This window comes from Dama dama, chromosome 20 (genome assembly GCF_033118175.1).
Source record: "Dama dama isolate Ldn47 chromosome 20, ASM3311817v1, whole genome shotgun sequence".
NCBI lineage: Eukaryota > Metazoa > Chordata > Mammalia > Artiodactyla > Cervidae > Dama > Dama dama.
Window position 1 is genome coordinate 15,870,531 of NC_083700.1, and position 19,236 is coordinate 15,889,766.

Consider the following 19,236-nt stretch of genomic DNA (forward strand, 5'->3'; position numbering starts at 1 on the left):
GGTCAGTGAGATGCATGCGGTGATTGGTGGTGACTCAGAGAGTAGCGGGTTTAGGTGTGAGCCCTGAGGAGGCAGCGTTTTCTGGGCTTCTCTCTGGTTCTCTCTCTCCAGAAGGTTCTGCCGGTTCCCCCAGCTTTGGGTACCCGGCTCTGCATCGCGCCGCCATGATGGGTCATCGTCCGGTGCTCGTGCTTAGTGAGTTGTGGGGAAGGTTGGGAAGGGACTCCCCTCGCCGCCCCCCTTTTTCTGCACTTTACAGCCTTGCCCCAGCGCAGTCGCGCCCTGGTTCGGCCACGGAGCCTTCCAGTCGTTCATTTTGGAAGCCCCTTCTCCCGTTTTCCTACCCCGTCTTCGCAAACGCAAACTGGCTTTACCCTCGCCGAACGCCTTGTCTTTCCGTGCAGTGACCTCGGAAAGATGCTTCCCACTCGGCGTTCCGTTCTTCACTCCCAACCCTCGCCTCTGCACGCTTCCTTGAGCGATTTTCAATGTGTAGCTGAATGAGTAAAGGTTTTTTAATTTGGCCTAGCTTTATAACGTTGGTCCATCCTTTAATAGTGGTGTTGCCTCGGCCAAATAAAGATCGAAATAGTTCCATCTTTATTATTAGGGTTAACAGTATTTCTTCGTAGAATTGTGAGGCTTAAATAAGATAAGTAGATACAGTTGTTTAAAAGAGGGTCTGGCAAACAGCGAGTGGTATCCTTGGCCGCTTTTTTTTTTTTTTTAAATAACTGTTGTCTTGAATTTCCATTTGTCAACCCCTGTTCCTGATGTAACCCTGCTTCTCTCACTGATCATATTATGTTAGATGTAATTATCCTCGCAAATGTCTCCTCCGTTGTAATCTTCACCACTTAGACTGAGTATTCCCAGATTCTTAATTGGTTCTTTTTACCTTCGGGAACATCCCAGATTTCTTACTAACTCATGAGTCCCATTTCATTTGTCTTCCCGGGTATGTTTCTACTCTGTGTAACTTCTTTGCCTCATCCTGCATGATCACTTGACATGCTTGACTAGCCATTTTGCCTTTCTCACCATCTTCTGTGTAAAGAATGCTGTTCCGAGATTTTTCTCTAATTTCTCTACACCTGGAAAATAACTATTTTAAGACAAGCATTCGCTTAACCCAGAAAAAAAAACCCTATTTTTTCTGATGAATCCATCAGAAAGATCCATGCAGGATTTTAGTTAACACTACGTGAAATAGGGATCTGAATCCAGAGAGTTGTGTTTAGATTTGATGGGACCGGATCGAAAATTTTACAACAAATTGTAGGGAAAATATAATTTGGAGAGAGAAAAACATTACATTGGTTCAGTTATAACCATTGGCTTGTCTCTCGTTGTAAGGGCCCTAGGGTGAGTTAGTGGTGCATTGTGCAACCTTTCTGAGGTCCTTGTTAATCTTTGGCATTAGCGGCTGTAACCGATTATGTTCCCTATTAAAGTATGTAGTACACTGTTATTGATGGTAAGTGGGTAACTGAGGCATTCTGATTATATCCAAGCATGAAGTGACCATATCTTGCAAATCCTGATACTTTGAGTGTGTGTTCTCATTCCACAGCACACTGGGGGTCACTGTCAATAATTTATGCTGGGACTGTGGGTATGGTTCACCATATCCTAGTATGAGAATGTAAACCCCCAAACTCTTTCCCTTGTTATATAAAGGAGAGATTGATGCTTTTTTAGGGACATCAGCCCTTTGAGAATCCGATACATCTCAGATTATGAATCCTTGCTGTAGATACATGAATGTTTGGTTAGGGGGAAAGTGATGACCAAGATTCCAAAGTTGAAGCTTTGTGGATTGTTTCTTATACCAGGAATTGAAGTAAATAAGTAGCCATAAGTACGTGTATTTACTTTTTAATAGTTTGTTGAGGTATAATTGATATTTAAAGAGTACAAGTCGATAAACTTTAATCAGTGTATACATCCATGAAACCTGGGTGTGTGTTTATTTTCAAAGATTAGGGAGTAGCTTATATACAGTGGATCAATACTGGTGTGTCGCCCTTTTTTTTTTTTTTTTTAAATTTTTATTGAAGGATAATTGCTTTACAGTATTTTGTTGTTTTCTGTTGAACCTCAACATGAATCAACCATAAGTATACATATATCCCTTCCCTTGTGAATCTCCCTCCCATGCCTTTTGTTTTTATCTGTTTTAGGCCAGAACACAAAGCGTGAATCTGGAAGAAAAGTTCAATCTGGAAACATCAATGCTGCCAAGGTAGCATATTTTTTAAGTTGTTTATAGTAGTTTGCCTGTATTTGTATTTCTGTATTTATTTGTGATTTGGTGGAAGAAAATTTGATTTCCTTTCCTTCAGGACATTTCCCTTTTGGTGATAAGGAGAAGGAAGCCTTCCCTCTCTGAGATGGGTCTCATGGTCTTTTTTTTTTTTTTTTTAATGGTCTTCTTATATTGTGCATATTATATTGCATGTTTGTGTTTGTCTCTCATGCTAGACTGAATTACTTGGGTAAAAGAGCTATGTTAATTCCCTTTTGTATTCCTGGTACTCACTGTAGATCCTGGATAGGTATACTCAGTAAATAGGTTTTGAATGAAAGAATAAAATAGCCCTGATATAATTTAACATGGGGTGGAAGCCACTATCATGGAAGGAAATACAAATGTGTGGACTTTTCAGTTATCTGTGGACTGCTGGGAAACTGAAGCTGTGAGAGCTATGTCCCTTTTTTTCCTTGTGAAAAGTTATTCCTTTGCACATCCAGAAAACATTCCCAAAGGGGGAAAGACAAAGAACAGAATCTAGCCACATGACACCCTGTATTGAAAGTAGTTGCCAACCCTATTTTGGACGTGTCCTTGTTAAAACACTGGCTCTGTGGGTTGCCCATGCCCCTTCCCCTGAAACACACAATCACCATCCCCTGGTTTGTGCTTAACATGTTTTGTATTTTCTTTCCAATAGACTATCGCAGATATCATCCGAACATGTTTGGGACCCAAGTCTATGATGAAGGTAGGCTTATCTCATACTGAAACTTCAGCTACACATTTTCCCTTTCTGTTTTCTGGGACACTTAAATATAACTGTTGCTTTGGTCCTAGATGCTTTTGGACCCCATGGGAGGCATTGTGATGACCAATGATGGCAATGCCATTCTTCGAGAGGTACGACTTTTCATTTTGTTTTCTAATGTTTTACGAAAGACATATAAAGAAATAATGTAAATAATGGTTAGTTTCTTTGGGCTGCTTACAAGTTACCACAGACTGTGTGACTTGAAACAACAGAAATTTATTCTCATGAACCGGAGGCTGGGGGTCCAGACTCAGTGTGTCAGTAGTGACACACTCCCTCTGAAGCCTCTAGGGAAATACCCTTCCTCTTCTAGGTTCAGGATCTTGACCACATTCCTTGGCTTATAAACTCTCCTGTCATATGGCATTCTTTTGTGTGTCTCCACCATCCCAGTGGTTGGATTTAGAGCCTACCCTGATTTGTCCTATAACCTCATCTTAACTTGATTTCATCTGCAAAGGCTGTATTTCCAAATATGGTTGCATTCACAGTTTCCAGGGGGTGAGGTATCAGCATGTTTTTTCAGAGGCCACAATTCAACCACCACAACGGTGCTCCCAATAAATTAGCTAAAAGATACTTTTCTGTTCTCAAGAAACTTTAATAGTTAAGTTGTCCTGATGCATTCGTCCTCCTTCCCCCTTCCCCACTGCAAGAAACTACTTGAAAAAGTGGTTTACTTAGACATCTTGGGGGCCAGTTTTAATCTTTAAATCTGTGATCAGACAATAAAAGGGAGTAAGTGTGGAAGCAAGAATCTTTAAGAGTTAGGACCAAGCAGAATGGGTTAAGAGGTCTTTGAGTAGTGTTGATTCAGTGAAGTCTACATTTTTCTTTTTCTAATTATTTATGGCTTTGCTGGGTCTTCATTGTTACACATGGGCTTTCTCTAGTTGCGGTGAGCAGGAGCTACTCTTCATTGCAGTGTGAGGGCATCTCATTGCCGTGGCTTCTCTTGTTCCCAACTACAAGCTCTAGGGTCCGAGGGTCAGTGGTTGTGGCACACGGGCTTAGTTGCCCTGCAGCATGTGGGATCTTCACGGACCAGGGATCAAACCCATGTCCCCTGCGTGGGCGGGTGGATTCTTAACCACCAGGGACCACGAGGGTAGCCCTATACTTTTCTTTTCAGATTCAAGTACAGCATCCAGCGGCCAAGTCCATGATTGAAATTAGCCGGACACAGGATGAAGAGGTTGGAGATGGGACCACATCAGTAATTATTCTTGGTAAGAAGAGAATGGAAGGTTGATAAGGAAAATTAGATTGAAACGTTAGATTTTTGCCAGAGATAATGTCAGTCTTTTTTATATTTTTGCCACACTGCTCAGTATGTGGGATCTTAGTTCCCTGACCGGGGATCAAACCAGCACTCCCTGCAGTGGAAGTACAGAGTCTTAACCACTGTACTGCCAGGGAAGTCCCCTGAGTCATATTTTAAGAACTTGTTGCTAATTTTCTATGTATTCTGTCCCAACTGAGCATAAAATGTTCATCATGGTAAAGAATAAGTTTTTCAAATGTGTTAGAGTAAAATACAGTCTATTCTCATTACAGTAAATTATTTTCTATAAAGTCACCACAAACACCGAATTAGTGACTAAACCATCACTCCAGGAGGTAGTACAGGATTAGAGGTCTTTGAGCCTCTGGTCACATATTTATCAAGCGTAAATATGTGTTTTATGTTTTGTTTTAAAGATACCTTATTTAATGTATGTTGTTGACTCATTAACATTGAACTCGTGCCCAATATCACTATAACTCACGCCTGAACTAAGCTTATCTAATAAGTTTGTTGTCTTTACAAGGCACATCAGAGCTGCCTTGTACATGGGAAAACTTAAGGGCTTTCAACAGTGAAATCACCAAGAAAATGCACAAATTTGAGGAAAACTTGCCACCAAATATACCACATAAAGGACACTTTTTTACAAAATGAGCGCTGAAACAAGGCAGAGCATTCAGTCTTGCCTGGGAATTGCATGCATTGGGTGATTTAAATTTTTCTTCTCTGCATGTCTGTGAATGACCATTTGTGTGCAGTAAATACTGATTTTGAGATTACAGATTTTAGTGAGTAGTAAAATAGACAAATACAGAATCTTAAGACTGAGTCTTAGCTATACATGTTTTAATGGCTAATCTTTCTGCATCCTGTGGGATCATAAAACATCCTTTTGAAAACTTAGTGTGTTGCCTTTGTTTTATAAATTTTAGGTTGATTGTGAAATTTTTATAATAGCATTCATTTTGATAATACCTGTAGCAACGTGAGAATTCTCTGACGGTAATCTTACTGGCTTAGTAATAGAGAATCTGCCTGTCAATGCAGGAGGCTCTGGTTTGGTCCCTGGGTTGGGAAGATCCCCTGGAGAAGGACATGGCAATCCACTCTAGTATTCTTGCATGGGAAATCCCATTGATGTGAAGCCTGATGGACCATAGTCCATGGTGTTGAAAAAGTTGAATACCAACAACAATCTTAGTTGAATCTCCTGGAGATACTAAATAGGTTAAGTATCCATAGGTCTAGGTATCTTAGATATAGCTATTTAAAAAAAAACAAAATATTGTTGTTTCTGAAGATAACGAAGTTGATACTGTTCTGGCTGCTGTTTAACAGGGCATAGTCTTTTCTAAGTTACTAGAGCATCTTTTAAAATACTTGATTATCTTTTAATATACTTAAGTCACTTATGAATTCTAAAGTATCGAAATCAAACATCTGAGCACATGCCAGAGAGTAGGTATGTAAACTTTGACACATTTGTGAACATTTTAAGAATTAGTGTCAGTGGACCTGATAGTATAAGCATTTTGTAAAAGGCCCTTTTTTGACCAAAATAATGGTGTTTTAGAAGCAGACTTTTACATGTCAGTGTGTATTTGTATTACTCTGTGTTTGTGTGTGTTTTAATTAGAATTAAAAAGTAAGGACAGTTTTTAAAAGAAAGGGGCATTTTACCAGTAATTCCTTTTCCAAAGGGTAAGTTTTTATGGGTATTCGCTGGGTATGAAGTTTTGTGGCCAGGATTATTTTCAGTACCTACAGTTTGACTACATCTTAGGTATTGAAATAATAATAAGCAAATCAATTTTCCTTTATGTATTTTTCTTTCTTTTTAGAATCTTTGGGAAAATGTTAACTGTTTGTTTAAGAAATTGATGACATATTTAGTTAGATCACAATTAAATAAACCCTAGGATCAATCTTTAGTCATTTAAAATGTATCTGATGAGAATACTTTATTTCAGAGTTGGCTTGTACAGAGTACAAAATTTGAAATAGTGTTGGCATACCTTTGGGGCAGACCTGCTGTAGAAGAAAAGAGCAGGTACTTTAGAAGCTTTAATGAAGCTGTTTTGATATCCAGATACTTTTTAAGATGTTACGGTATATCTGTCTTTTCTCAGCTGGGGAGATGCTGTCTGTGGCTGAACACTTCCTGGAGCAGCAGATGCACCCAACAGTGGTGATCAGTGCTTACCGCAAGGCATTGGATGATATGATCAGCACCCTTAAGAAAATAAGGTATTGAAGGTGGGGACCAGAAGCGGGTGGTGTCAACCAAGGGAGGCCTGGAAGACTGATCTGTGCTTAGGTGGTAAAGGAAGGCTGGACACATCACCAGTAGTACGTATTATTTTGCAGGGAGAAAGAAGGGAGCAAAATGAAGGGAAGGATAAAGGGAATAGAAGTTTTTAGAAAATGGCAAAGGATCCAAAGCAGACAAATAAAAAGAGCTAGGTTCAATTCTTCAAAATATGTTTTGGTTACATGCAATCTGCTAGTTTCCATGTTAGACACTGCCTTGAGGAATGTATAGTAAGTGAAATAGAGCTTCACTCCAAAGTTTTAGATTATAGTAGGAGAAATAAGGAGTTAGATAACTGTGATTATTGAGGACTTAATATTAAAATATCCTACCATCATGTATGATTATAACTAATCCAGTCATTACTCTCTGTAATACAAAGTGTTGGATAATAGTCCGCTGTATTCATTAAAATGAAAAGGATGGTACTGAAAATGCTGTTTGAATCCAGTCTAGTTATCACAGAACTTGCTGTTGGTCTGTGTTTTCTGAGTGCTATAAGGTATAATAAAAAGAATATAAAAATGTGTGACTTCTACTTAAGGGAATGTCAGTTAAATGAGATGATATAAAATGCAAAACTTTTTTTTAATTAAAACAGTTGTTTAAAAAATAAAACCTATAATCTACTCATATTCTTGGGTTGTTGATACACAAGTACCCAGCAATGTGGAGAGCTTTGTATTGTACTGCCTGCTATTAAGAAACAAAGTGTTTGATAATTAGCACTCTTAGAGAATGAGGTGTTTGATTGAAGATAATTTTATGAAGTAAGCTTTGTAAGAACATAGAGATAAAAAGGATTTATTGAATGTTTGGAGCTGAATCGTTAACATTTTTCTTTTTATCAAGCAGTAACTTCTTATGTCTTAGATAATACTTTTGGAGCTATTGCTTTTTTCTGTAAAACACATGATTCAACAACTATTTAATGTTTGCTTATTGTGTGTCTTACACTGTTAATAAAAGGGATTTCAGCAATATGTGAAAATTTGGACAAGATAGTATCCAAGGTCTTCTACAACTTTCAGGATTTTTTAGTTAAGGGATGAAGTTTCAAAGATAAAATATGTCTTAAGTTAAAGTTATATAGAGTGTATATGGTTGGAGCAGAAAGTAGAGAGAATATCATACTTTAAACTCTTAAATGTGGAGAGTTGTCAGAGAAGGGAGCAGATTATTCAGGGATTTGAGACACCTTCCAGGGATGGGTTAATTGTAAGCTTGCTAAAAAAGCAGAAGATGGACAAGGTTATTTATTGATAACACTTCAGTTTCCTATGTAGGAACAGATGTCCCCTTCTTCTGCCTGTTGGCCCACTGTTATTAGCCATCAAGATGTAAATGAGGGATTTCTTAAATATCCTAGATCCCCCAAGCATATTACCTGTTTTTCTTTTCTCCAGTATCCCTGTCGACACCAGTAACCGAGATACAATGCTGAACATCATCAACAGCTCCATTACTACCAAAGTAATCAGTCGGTGGTCGTCTTTGGCTTGCAACATTGCTCTGGATGCTGTCAAAACTGTACAGTTTGAGGAGAATGGCCGGAAAGAGATTGACATCAAGAAATATGCAAGGGTAGAAAAGGTAAACTCTTCAAGTGTGTACGTTGGAAACAAATTATTTCCTAGCATCACATTTGTGGAGGATCAAGTTTAAATCAGAGCAAGATACCTTTATTATTAGAACCAGAAAGAAAAGTATTTGCTACCTGGAAAACAAAAATCTTGAAAAAGAGGGTACTAAGGAGGTATCTGAAATAACTCTGTTAGCTTCACTGCTCTCTCTGCCCATGGTTTACAGGGGCAAGGGAAAAGCTTTTTATTTTATTTTATTTTTTTGTCATCTGTATTTGTGTGCATATCAGACACTAGGTCAGGAAATAAGGGCTCTACACCGTAGCACTAATAAGCCCTAGAAAGCTTTCTCCATCCCATAAGATTTAAAAGATTTAATAACTTGTGACCAGAAGAGGGAGCCCTATACCTAAAATTCATGGAAATCTCTTTCAGGAGGTAGAAAAATGCCCCTTTAAATCTTTGTCAATCACTGAACTTCTGTTTCAGCCAACCTTCAAATTGATGTGCTTCCTAGAGAGAAAGGTGATTGCAACTGTAGTTGTTTTGGGGGTTTGTGGAAAAAAGATACTTTGGAAATCTGAAATGGTGGTTATTTGGGAAAGATGAATGTCTGAAAAGGAAGTTGAAAAGTTGTCTCCTGGTTGTGAATTAAAGTAATTCTTTTGCTCAGATACCTGGGGGCATCATTGAAGACTCGTGTGTTTTACGTGGAGTCATGATTAACAAGGATGTGACCCATCCACGAATGCGACGCTATATCAAGAACCCTCGCATTGTGTTGCTGGATTCTTCTCTGGAATATAAGAAAGGAGAGAGCCAGGTAAGGGCACTGCCCTGTTCCGTAAAGTTGGTGCAAGAGTCTGTTACTATACCAGGGAAATAAGTGCTTATTACATGCCTGCTGTGTGACCTTTACATGCAATCTCTGATGCTTACAACAACCCTTAAGAGCAAATGATACCAACTTCCGTTTTACACATGAGGGATCTGTAGCTCAGGAAAGTTAGGTTCATTGCTTCAGGAACATAGCTTGTATTGGCCAAATCAGGATTTGAACCCAGCTCTGTTTGGCTTCGATTCCAGAGTATCATGCAACCTTTTCTAATGCATTAGTAGAACATGGAGTAGGAGTTAATGAGCTTTGAAGTGCTAAAAAATTTCCAGAGGATGGGAAACTCACAAGGCTCCATCACACTTGAATAAAACAAAGTAACTGAAGCTTATCAAACAGTGATTGGGAACAAGAATCATTATTAGTTGGGAAAATTAAGACCCTGAGTTACCCTGCATGCTGACAAGTCAGAAGAAACATTGAACTAAGTGGCTATCGACCTTAGCCAAACTCTCCACTAATTGCATTGTGACTTTTCCTTCCAGTAAATAACTAAATGGAGTTAAACTAGATGTAGATGATTGCTGGAGCTAAACTGGTGTACAGAGGTGTTGGATCATGGTTTGTTCTAGCTCTTGCTTTCTGGGATACATGAGAGGGCTAGACAGAGGTGGGGTGGGTGTGTGTCACCTCCTCAGTCGTGTGCGACTCTGCAACCCTGTGGACTGTAGCCCGTTAGGCTCCTCTGTTCATGGGATTCTCCATGCAAGAATACTGGAGTATGTTGCCATTTCCTTCTATACCAGAGGGAGTGTAGTAGTAGCTAAAGAGCTTCACCAGTTCAGAATTTTTAATTCATGGTGACTTTTCTTCACCACATAGACTGACATTGAGATCACACGAGAGGAAGACTTCACCCGAATTCTCCAAATGGAAGAAGAGTACATTCAGCAGCTCTGTGAGGACATTATCCAGCTGAAGCCAGATGTGGTCATCACAGAGAAGGGCATCTCTGGTAGGACTACATTCATTTTTCCAGACTGCTGTTGTGGTAGAAGAGGATGGGTAATTTTTTTCATCCCATGTTGTCATATACTGAACATAATTTACAGATGATGGTTAGGGTACATGGAAGATAAAAGCCGTTCAGAACCCGGAGTTTCTGGCTTCCAACTTGACATCTCTGTTTCTACAGATTTAGCTCAGCACTACCTCATGCGAGCAAATATCACAGCCATCCGCAGAGTCCGGAAGACAGATAATAATCGCATTGCTAGGTGAGTAGGTCAGGTAAAAATAAAATTGTGCTCCTTCCTATGTGTTTTTATTTCATAGCTTCATAATGTAGTCATCATTATCTGATAAAGCTTAACAGGATACAATCAGCCAAATCATTTACAGGTGGAAATAACCTGGGATTAGCCATCTGCCCTCTCAGAGGTCCTCTAGAGTAACAATTATCTGCTTCATGAGACTGTATTGCTCCTAGCCAGTAGTGAACAGCTTATGCTTAGACATCTGTGATCACCACCTTGGTGTAGGGGTCCATTTCAGAATAGTCTGTTTTAACTAGCTCAGAATATGATAGAACCAGTAATTAACTTGGTTGGATCCTCAGTTACTGTTAATGCAATCTTAGATTGCATTCACTACTTCAGCATGGATATCTAGGCTTAGGTCCATCTTTTTTTTTTTTTTAGAATTGATTTTTTTTTTTTTTTTTTTATGTTGTCTGTCCTATCATCACATAATACGCCATAGATCCAAATGTGATTTTTTACTTAAAACGCTTACTCTGAAATGGCTCGGGGCATGCATGCATATATATAGTTGACTCTCATGCCCATGAATGGAGGGAAAGAATGACAGATAAAAAATTAGCCCTACATTCAAAATGGGATCAGACATACTTAACCTTCCTTCTTGCTTAACCTTTGTTTTGTTTTTAGTATAGTCCCGTTATTGACCTTGAGATCTAACTGGGCAATATAGGACAAGTTCAACATAGAAATGACCATTATGTCAAATATGCATAAGAACTCATTTGTCCAAATTTTAGGGTCTACTGAATATACTTTGAGTTAAACAGTATCTCACTGTAGTAATTATCTTAGGTATGTACACTTATAAAACTATATTAGTTTAAGGAAACTTCACCTCTGTATTTGTTGGAAATCTGTTTTACCAGGCAGCCAAGACCTCTCAAGTTAGGTAGAAATGTTACTAGCAATCCACTTTTGCCCTTCCGTTATCCCCCACCACAGACTCTAGGGACCAGGAAAATGAGTAAAAGTATCTGACATCATCTGGTCTTCTCCCTGTCCCCCTCCTCCCCATCTAATCATTAGAGCCTGTGGGGCCCGGATAGTCAGCCGGCCAGAGGAACTGAGAGAAGAGGATGTTGGAACAGGGGCAGGCCTGTTGGAAATCAAGAAAATTGGAGACGAGTACTTTACATTCATCACTGAATGCAAAGACCCCAAGGCCTGCACAGTTCTTCTCCGTGGGGCCAGCAAAGAGATTCTCTCGGTGAGTCAGCCTTAGAAGTGTGACTGAATTGAAGTAGGTCATTCCATTTCTTGAGAGTTTCTCAGAGGGCCTAAACTTTTCCTGTTGGCCATTTACAGTTACTCATTTGTCATCTGAAGCTACAAATGTTTTTATTTTAAATTGTGGTTAAAAATTTAAAAAATGTAACATACATTGTCTTAACCATTTTTAAGTATACAGTTAGTTCAGTGTTAAGTGTATTCATATTCTTATGCAACAGATCTTTAGAACTTTTAAGTTGAAATTAATAAATATTACCCTTTTTTTCTTAATGAGGTTAAATAACTTTCCTAAGGCATATAGCTAATAAGTACAGAGTTTCCACTACACTGTGCAGCCTCCTAGGGTATACAGCTAGACAGGACAGAGTAGGGTATAGGTCTGTCAAGCACAGCGGACGAAAGCCTAATATCCCAGAGTGACACCTCCTCCCCCTGGCCTTCTTGGAATTTTAGTTAATGTGTTTTTCCAAAGTTGTAGCATCTGCCCTTTGCAAAAGTTTTGAAGGACCTTTCTTAAGTCTGGCCTCTTTGGTGATTTACCAAACTTGGCAGTCAGGAAGTCTTTTGGTGCTGCTGGTTTGTCCCTAAGTCATCGAGCTTTGGCTTTATACTATTCGTTTGCTTTCCCAAGGAAGTAGAACGCAACCTCCAGGACGCCATGCAAGTGTGCCGCAATGTTCTTCTGGACCCTCAGCTGGTGCCAGGGGGTGGGGCTTCTGAGATGGCTGTGGCTCATGCCTTGACAGAAAAATCCAAAGCCATGACTGGTGTGGAACAGTGGCCATATCGGGCTGTTGCTCAAGCCCTAGAGGTCATCCCTCGCACCCTTATCCAGAACTGTGGAGCCAGCACCATCCGTCTACTTACCTCCCTTCGGGTGAGTTCCTTTCTGTGCTATTCTCTTAGGTAGGAAAAGCTGTGTTTGTTCTAAGAGGATGGTTCATGTCTGTCCTCCCAGGTTCTCCTGGTAGCTTCTTCCCTTAAAAATCTCTGTCTTAATTTTTACCTTATTTGCTGTCATTGGCATTTTCTTTTATTCCTACCTTATCAATCAGTGTATTTGATTTTTGTCTAATGGTCTCCGTCAGCTTACTTGTTCCTAATATTTTCCCCTTTAACTATGTATGCTTGTTCCAACTACAGGCCAAGCATACCCAGGAGAACTGTGAAACTTGGGGTGTAAATGGTGAGACAGGCACTTTGGTGGATATGAAAGAACTGGGCATCTGGGAACCATTGGCTGTGAAGCTGCAAACGTATAAGACAGCAGTAGAGGTGAGGCAGTCAAAATCATATGCTGTGCTATTTAAGTATTCTTGGAAAGATCTCCCAAGGAATTCCATCCACCTGCTTATTTTTAGCTCATTTAAAAAGCAAGGTAAAAAAAAATAAAAAGCAAGGTAGTGGGAACTTTGCTGGTGGTCCAGTGGTTAAGACTTTACTATCCACTTCAAGGGGGTGCAGGTTTAGTATCTAGTTTGGGAGCGAATATCCCACATGCCTTGGGGCCAGAAAACCGAAATATAGAACAGAAATAATATTGTAACAAATTCAGTAAAGACTTTAAAAAATGATCCACATGGGGGGAGGGGGGAGAAAAAAAAAAAATGATCCACATGAAAAAGTCTTAAAAATTAAGAGCAAGGTAAGGAATTCCCTGGCAGACCAGTGGTTAGAACTCTGCTCTCTCACTGCCCAGAGCCCAAGTCTAGCCGCTGCTCAGGGAACTAAGATCTAACAAGCTGTGTGGCACAGCCAAAAGGGGGGGAAAAGTTAACTAGCACAAGTAGCATCTCTTGCTTAGGGAGAACTCCATCTACATTCAAGACTATTGAAGGGTAGATTTCAGATAAAATGATAATTATGTAGGAGGAGCTAGGTGATATGTCTAAAAGAAAACAAGTGTCCTTCCTGTCTGCTGACCTCTTTGGGGCTGTGGCTTTTCTCCTAGACGGCAGTTCTGCTGCTGCGGATTGATGACATCGTCTCAGGCCACAAAAAGAAGGGTGACGACCAGAGCCGGCAGGGTGGAGCTCCTGATGCTGGCCAGGAGTGAGCAGTGGACAAGGCAGCCTCAACGCACAGAGCCAACAGAGTCTCCCCCTTCCCTGAGCCAGACTGCCAGGGACACTGTGGATATCTTTGTTTGGAAGGGATCAGGTTGAGGGGCAGCCCCAGTCTCTTTCTGTCCCAGTTCAGTTTGCAAAAGGCACTGACATGTAATTCTTCTCTATTGTAAGCTTTCCATTTAGTTTGCTTCCGATGATTAAATCTAAGTCATTTGAGATGGTTGTTATGTGTTTTTCAACCTTGGGTCATATCTCTGCCTCCTGGCAAGGAAAGAGAAGGCAAAAAACCTTACTGGGGAGGAAGAAAGATGGGGATTGAGGTCATTAAGTAACTGTCTTCTTGAGAGGTTATTCTTCAGACTTCTCAGTAGATGCTAGTTGGGATGGCTCTTGGAATTCAAAGCTTGATACTGTAAAGCTTAAAGAAGCACAACTTTGCATTCACCACCCAAAGAACAGGAAGAACCTGTCCAAACTATGGGTATTCCTTGTGTGTGGTTGTATATAGAGCAATACCCGATATGTGCCAGGGCTCTGGCGTTTGTCCTAAAGAACATAGAGCATGTGTTTTTTGTACTGTATTTTGTAGCTTTTCACAGTCTTTCCTCTCATACCTAGAATTCTTGCTTTGCTGTCTCCCAGGGTTCTTCCTGATTCCAGTCTGTTCTCGCTGTTGGCTTATTTTCCTTGTGTGTTTGTGTCACAGTAGGGTCTCTACTTTCCCTGCTAGCATTAACAAAGGATGTCCCATTCTGTGCTTCATTTTTATCAAGACAAAAAAAGTCTTGTGACCCTGAGACTTTGGAGCCTAGGTGGGGCTAGCCTTTGATTTCTTCAGAGACCTTCTGGGCCGTCCCCTGTTCCCTTTGTCCTCATGACTCATGCAACCAGATTGTATCTCCTCCGTGACCACAACAGTTAGTATTACTAAGTTTAATATTAGGTGGCATGATAATAGCTAGCACATAGTGCTTATTGTATAATGGGTATGTTTTGCTCACTTTGCATATATTAGCCAGCATATATTAGCCAGTCCTAAAAAGGACCCTGTAAGATGGGTAATAACCCTGTTTTATTAGGAATCCAAAGCATAAAGTAATTTGTCCAAGGGTCACAAAAATGATCAGTGGCAGGCCTAGAATTCCTGTGTGGATGGTGTGGCTCTAAAGTTGCATTTACAATTAGCAGAGATGACCAGACAGAGGTGTGCTATGGAAAAGGGCCTTTGGAGGTCTGCTCTCATCACACCTGGTATTTAACTTGTGGTTTAACCCGGTCCAAAGTTTTCAGCTTTTCATTTTCTATGAGAGGCTCAGAAATAAGCCTGCCTACCTTTTGCTGCAATCCCTGCCTCTACATGAAGTGTTAATTCCCTCAAGAGTTTTCAAACATTAAAGATAATGAGTTAATTCTCAAAGATCTTGAAGAGATGGTGCTTAAAAGACCTAAAAATTATGAAGGGAGGAATTGCCTCCTCCTCTTTACACTTTTCTAGGTCCATTCTGGTTTTACCTTTAATGGTTAAGTACATGGATAATTGTACGTAGTAGTCTAACCTATGGAAATTCCTCCTGGAATGTTAGATCAATCTCTATCCTTCATCAGAGCTTTCAGAGCCCCTTTGTGCTTTTCAAAGCCTAAATTTAACAGTCATTAAAGTCCACCCAAGAAACTCTGTTGCCTGCATGAGCTCTAAAATGATTCCATGAACACGGTTTTTGCTGCCGCCTTGACTTTGTCATGATTCTCTGGCAAATTCCTGGATTCAACTAAATTCTATTCTGCACCTGCCCCCTCGTAAAGCAGTGTTTTGGGAATGGGGGGGAGGCTTGAATCCTGTTAAACACTATTCGGCCAAGACACTTGCATATATCCTCACTTGTGCAGTCTAGAGGTGACACTTCAGAGGGTGTAACTACTTTTTTCCTCAAGGAAAGATTTTTAAATTTTATTGATGTGTAGGTGATTTACAGTGTAAATTTCTGTTGTACAGCAGTGACTTACATTGGTATATATTCTTTTTCATGTTCTTTTCTGGTTTATCACAGGATAGTGAATGTCGTTCCCTGTGCGGTACAGCAGGACTTTGTGTATGCATTCTACATATAATAGTGTGCATATTACTGGTCCCAGACTCCCAATCCTTCTGTCCATCCTTAACAACCATAGTCTGTTCTGTATGTCTGTGAGTCTGTTTCTGTTTCACAAGTGTGTTCATTTGTGTCATTTTGGGGTTTATTCTTTTTCTTTTTCGGATGTGCAACACAGCATGCAGGTCCTTGCCTCTCCGGCCAGGGATGGTGCCCATCCCCTCTGCGGTGGAAGCACAGGTCCTTCATGGGCCACACTGGGGAGGTCCCTTTGTGGACTTTTTTTCCCCTTTATAGACTTCTTAATGATGGCCATTTTGACTGGTGTGACATGGCCATGGTGACTGGTGTGTATATATATATATATATATGTATATATATATATATATATATATAAAAACTCATAGTTTATCATTTTTATTGGAGTATAGTTGATTTAATCTAGTTTTGATTTGCATTTCTTTAACAGTGTGATGAGCATCTTTTCATCTGCCTATTGGCCATTTGTGTGTTTTCTTTGGAGACATGCCTGTTTAGGTATTCTCATGTTTCAGTTGGGTTGTTTTTCTTGCAGTGGAGTTGTATGACCTGTTTGTATACTTTGGAAATTAATCCCTTGTCGGTCACATCATTTGCAAATATCTTCCAGTACATAGGTGGTCTTTTAGTTTTGTTTCTGGTTTCCTTTGCTGTATAGAAGCTTGTAAAAAAAAAAAGAAGAAGCTTGTAAGTTTGATTAGGTCCCATTTGTTTATTTTTGCTTTTATTTCTGTTGTCTTGGGAGACTACCCTAAGAAGTCATCAGTATGTTTTGTGTCAGAGAATGTTTTGCCTATGTTCTCTTTTAGGAGTTTTATGATGTCGTCTTAAAATTGTCTGTGTCACCTCCCTAGTGGTTCAGATGGTAAAGAGTTTGCCTGCAATGCAAGACACCTGGGTTCGATCCCTGGGTTGGGAAGATCCCACGGAGAAGGAAATGGCAACCCGCTCCAGTATTTTTGCCTGGAAAATCCCATGGACAGAGGAGCCTGGGGGGCTACAGTCCGTGGGGTCACAAAGAGTCAGACAGGACTGAGCAATTTTCACATACATACGTTTGCCTGTAAGCCAGTTGAGTTTGTTTTGTGACAGCTGGTAAAGAATCTGCCTGCCATGCGGGAGACCTGGGTTCAGTCCCTGGCTTGGGAAGATCCCCTAGAGAAGGGAAAGGCTACCCACTCCAGGATTCTGGCCTGGAGAATTCCATGGACAGTATTGTATAGTCCATGGGCTTGCAGAGTCAGGCCCAACTGAGTGACTTTCACTTTGTGTATGGTATGAGGTGTGTTCTACCTTTGATTTACATGAGACTGTCCAGCTTTTCCAACACAACTTGCTGAAGATACTTTTCTTCATTCTATATTCTTGCCTCCCTTATCAAAGATGAGTTGTCCATAGGTGTTTGTGTTTATTTCTGGACTCTGTTCCGTTGATTCATATGTCTGTCTTTGTGCCGGTATCAAGCTGTTTTGATTACTGTAGCTTTGTAGTAGTGTCTGATGTCTGGGGGGGTTATGCCTTCTGCTTTGTTCTTTTCCCTAAGGATTGCTTTGGCAGTTCTGGGTCTTTTATGGTTCCATATAAATTTTAGGGTTTGTTCTAGTTCCTGTGAAAAATGTCATGGGTAATTTGTTAAGGATTACATTAAATCTATTGATTGCTTTGGGTAGCATGGCCAGAAAAAAATGAAAATTTTTAAAGAAACTTGAGTTTATCCTAGACTAGCCATCAGAGGGAAAAAAATGAAAATGGATCCTTTCTTTGTTTCTTACGGCAAAATTAGTTCCCGGCAACTGAAAGATTTAAATATAAGAGCACTAGAAAAAAACATGAGATTTAAAAGTACGCTCATCAGGATTTCCCTGATGGTCCAGTGGTTAATAATCTGCCTGCCAATGCAGGGGACATGAGTTCGATTCCCGGTCTGGGAACATTCCACATGCCTCGGGGCAACCAAGCCTGAGCACCACAACTACTGAAGCCCATACACAGCCAAAAGTAAATTTTTTAAATATATACTTAGATATCAGGGGAGTTCCCTGGCACTCCATGTGACTCCATGCTTTCACTGCCAGAGGTGCAGGTTCCATCATGGGTCAGGGAACTTAAGATCTTGCAAGCCATGCTGTGTGGCAATGAACGAAGGAATGAAAGGGACTCAGAAAAATAGGCAAAGGGTATAAATAGCTCCAGGGAAGCAAAAATAAATGACTAATAAAACATGGAGAAGTGTTTGATTTTATTCATCGGGAAATGCAAATTGTTTGGTAAGCACTTGCTAGAGTGTGGGGGAAATGGGCCCTCAAAACATGGTGTTATCAATTGATGAACTTCACAGAAGGCAACTTGAGGCAATTCTGCTCCTGAGTATTAATCTTACAGGTTTGGTTACAAATATATATGAAATGCTATTCATACAGGGATATTCTTTTCAGTGTTTTTTGCCTGTAGCAAAATGTTGATACTATCAAGGTTCTGGCTAAGTATATCTGTGGAACATCCCCCCTGCAATGAAAGACTGGAGAGATACAGAATAGTCCTCAATATATAAGTGAAAAAAATTTCTAGACAGTGGATTCCATGGTATCTTATTACACACATATATGTATATAGTATTATATGTATGTATATATGCAATCCAGTGGTTAAGACTGCTTCCACTGCAGGGCATGGATTCAATCCCTAGTTGGGAAACATCCCACATGCCATGTGGTGTGGCCAAAAAAAGTACATAAACATGAGCACGCATAGAATATTTTAGGAAGGACACATAAGAAACTGGTAATAATGGTTGTCTCAAGGAAGGACCCAGGTTGCTGATATCCTCTGGTACTTTATAAATACTGTACCGTATGCATTTTTTCTTTGCTAAAATGATTAGGGTTAAGAAACAAAAACCAGAAGTGCATTCATTCAGCCAGGCATGAGCTGAATTATGTATTCAGTTCTATGACAATTATGTATCACTTTGATGTCCTGTTTTCTGAGAGTTTCTTTTCTCCACAGTAAAATTCTGAGCTCTCTTCCAAGACAAAAACCTGCATAGCTCAATAATTAATAATTGACAAAAAGAACCCTCTGAGGTGTGCTATTCCCCCACTGAATTCTTTCAAATTCTCTGTGCCTTCCCTGCCACAGTCATTCTGTAGATTCCATTTGGATGTTTGAATCCAGATATCATGCCCCCTTGTAGGTAACTTTAGTGGGACCAGTTGGGTAGGAGAGGTTGGGAGTGTGTCTGCAAATCTAGTTGGAGATGGCTCGCTTGCCAGCCTCAGTTGGGGATGACAAACTCCTAACCTTTCTGATTCTATTCTTAATTCAAAAACGGAAGGGAAGCAGTCTCTTTAAGAACTGTTGTGGCGGCCCCGCCCTTTTAAGAGATCAGCTGAATCTGTGAG

At 40.1% G+C, this 19,236-nt stretch overlaps 1 protein-coding gene across 1 annotated transcript; it reads left to right on the forward strand.

The window, feature by feature from the left end:
• Window positions 1-39: 39 nt before the first annotated feature.
• Window positions 40-13,922, forward strand: CCT3 (chaperonin containing TCP1 subunit 3). The gene is made up of 14 exons (XM_061120549.1): window positions 40-195; window positions 2,184-2,245; window positions 2,955-3,005; window positions 3,095-3,157; window positions 4,201-4,297; window positions 6,486-6,603; window positions 8,074-8,260; window positions 8,924-9,073; window positions 9,968-10,100; window positions 10,281-10,362; window positions 11,434-11,614; window positions 12,269-12,514; window positions 12,781-12,912; window positions 13,589-13,922. Exons 1-14 carry the CDS (start codon window positions 165-167, stop codon window positions 13,691-13,693), a joined length of 1,638 nt encoding a protein of 545 aa, XP_060976532.1. The 5' UTR covers window positions 40-164; the 3' UTR covers window positions 13,694-13,922.
• Window positions 13,923-19,236: the final 5,314 nt, after the last annotated feature.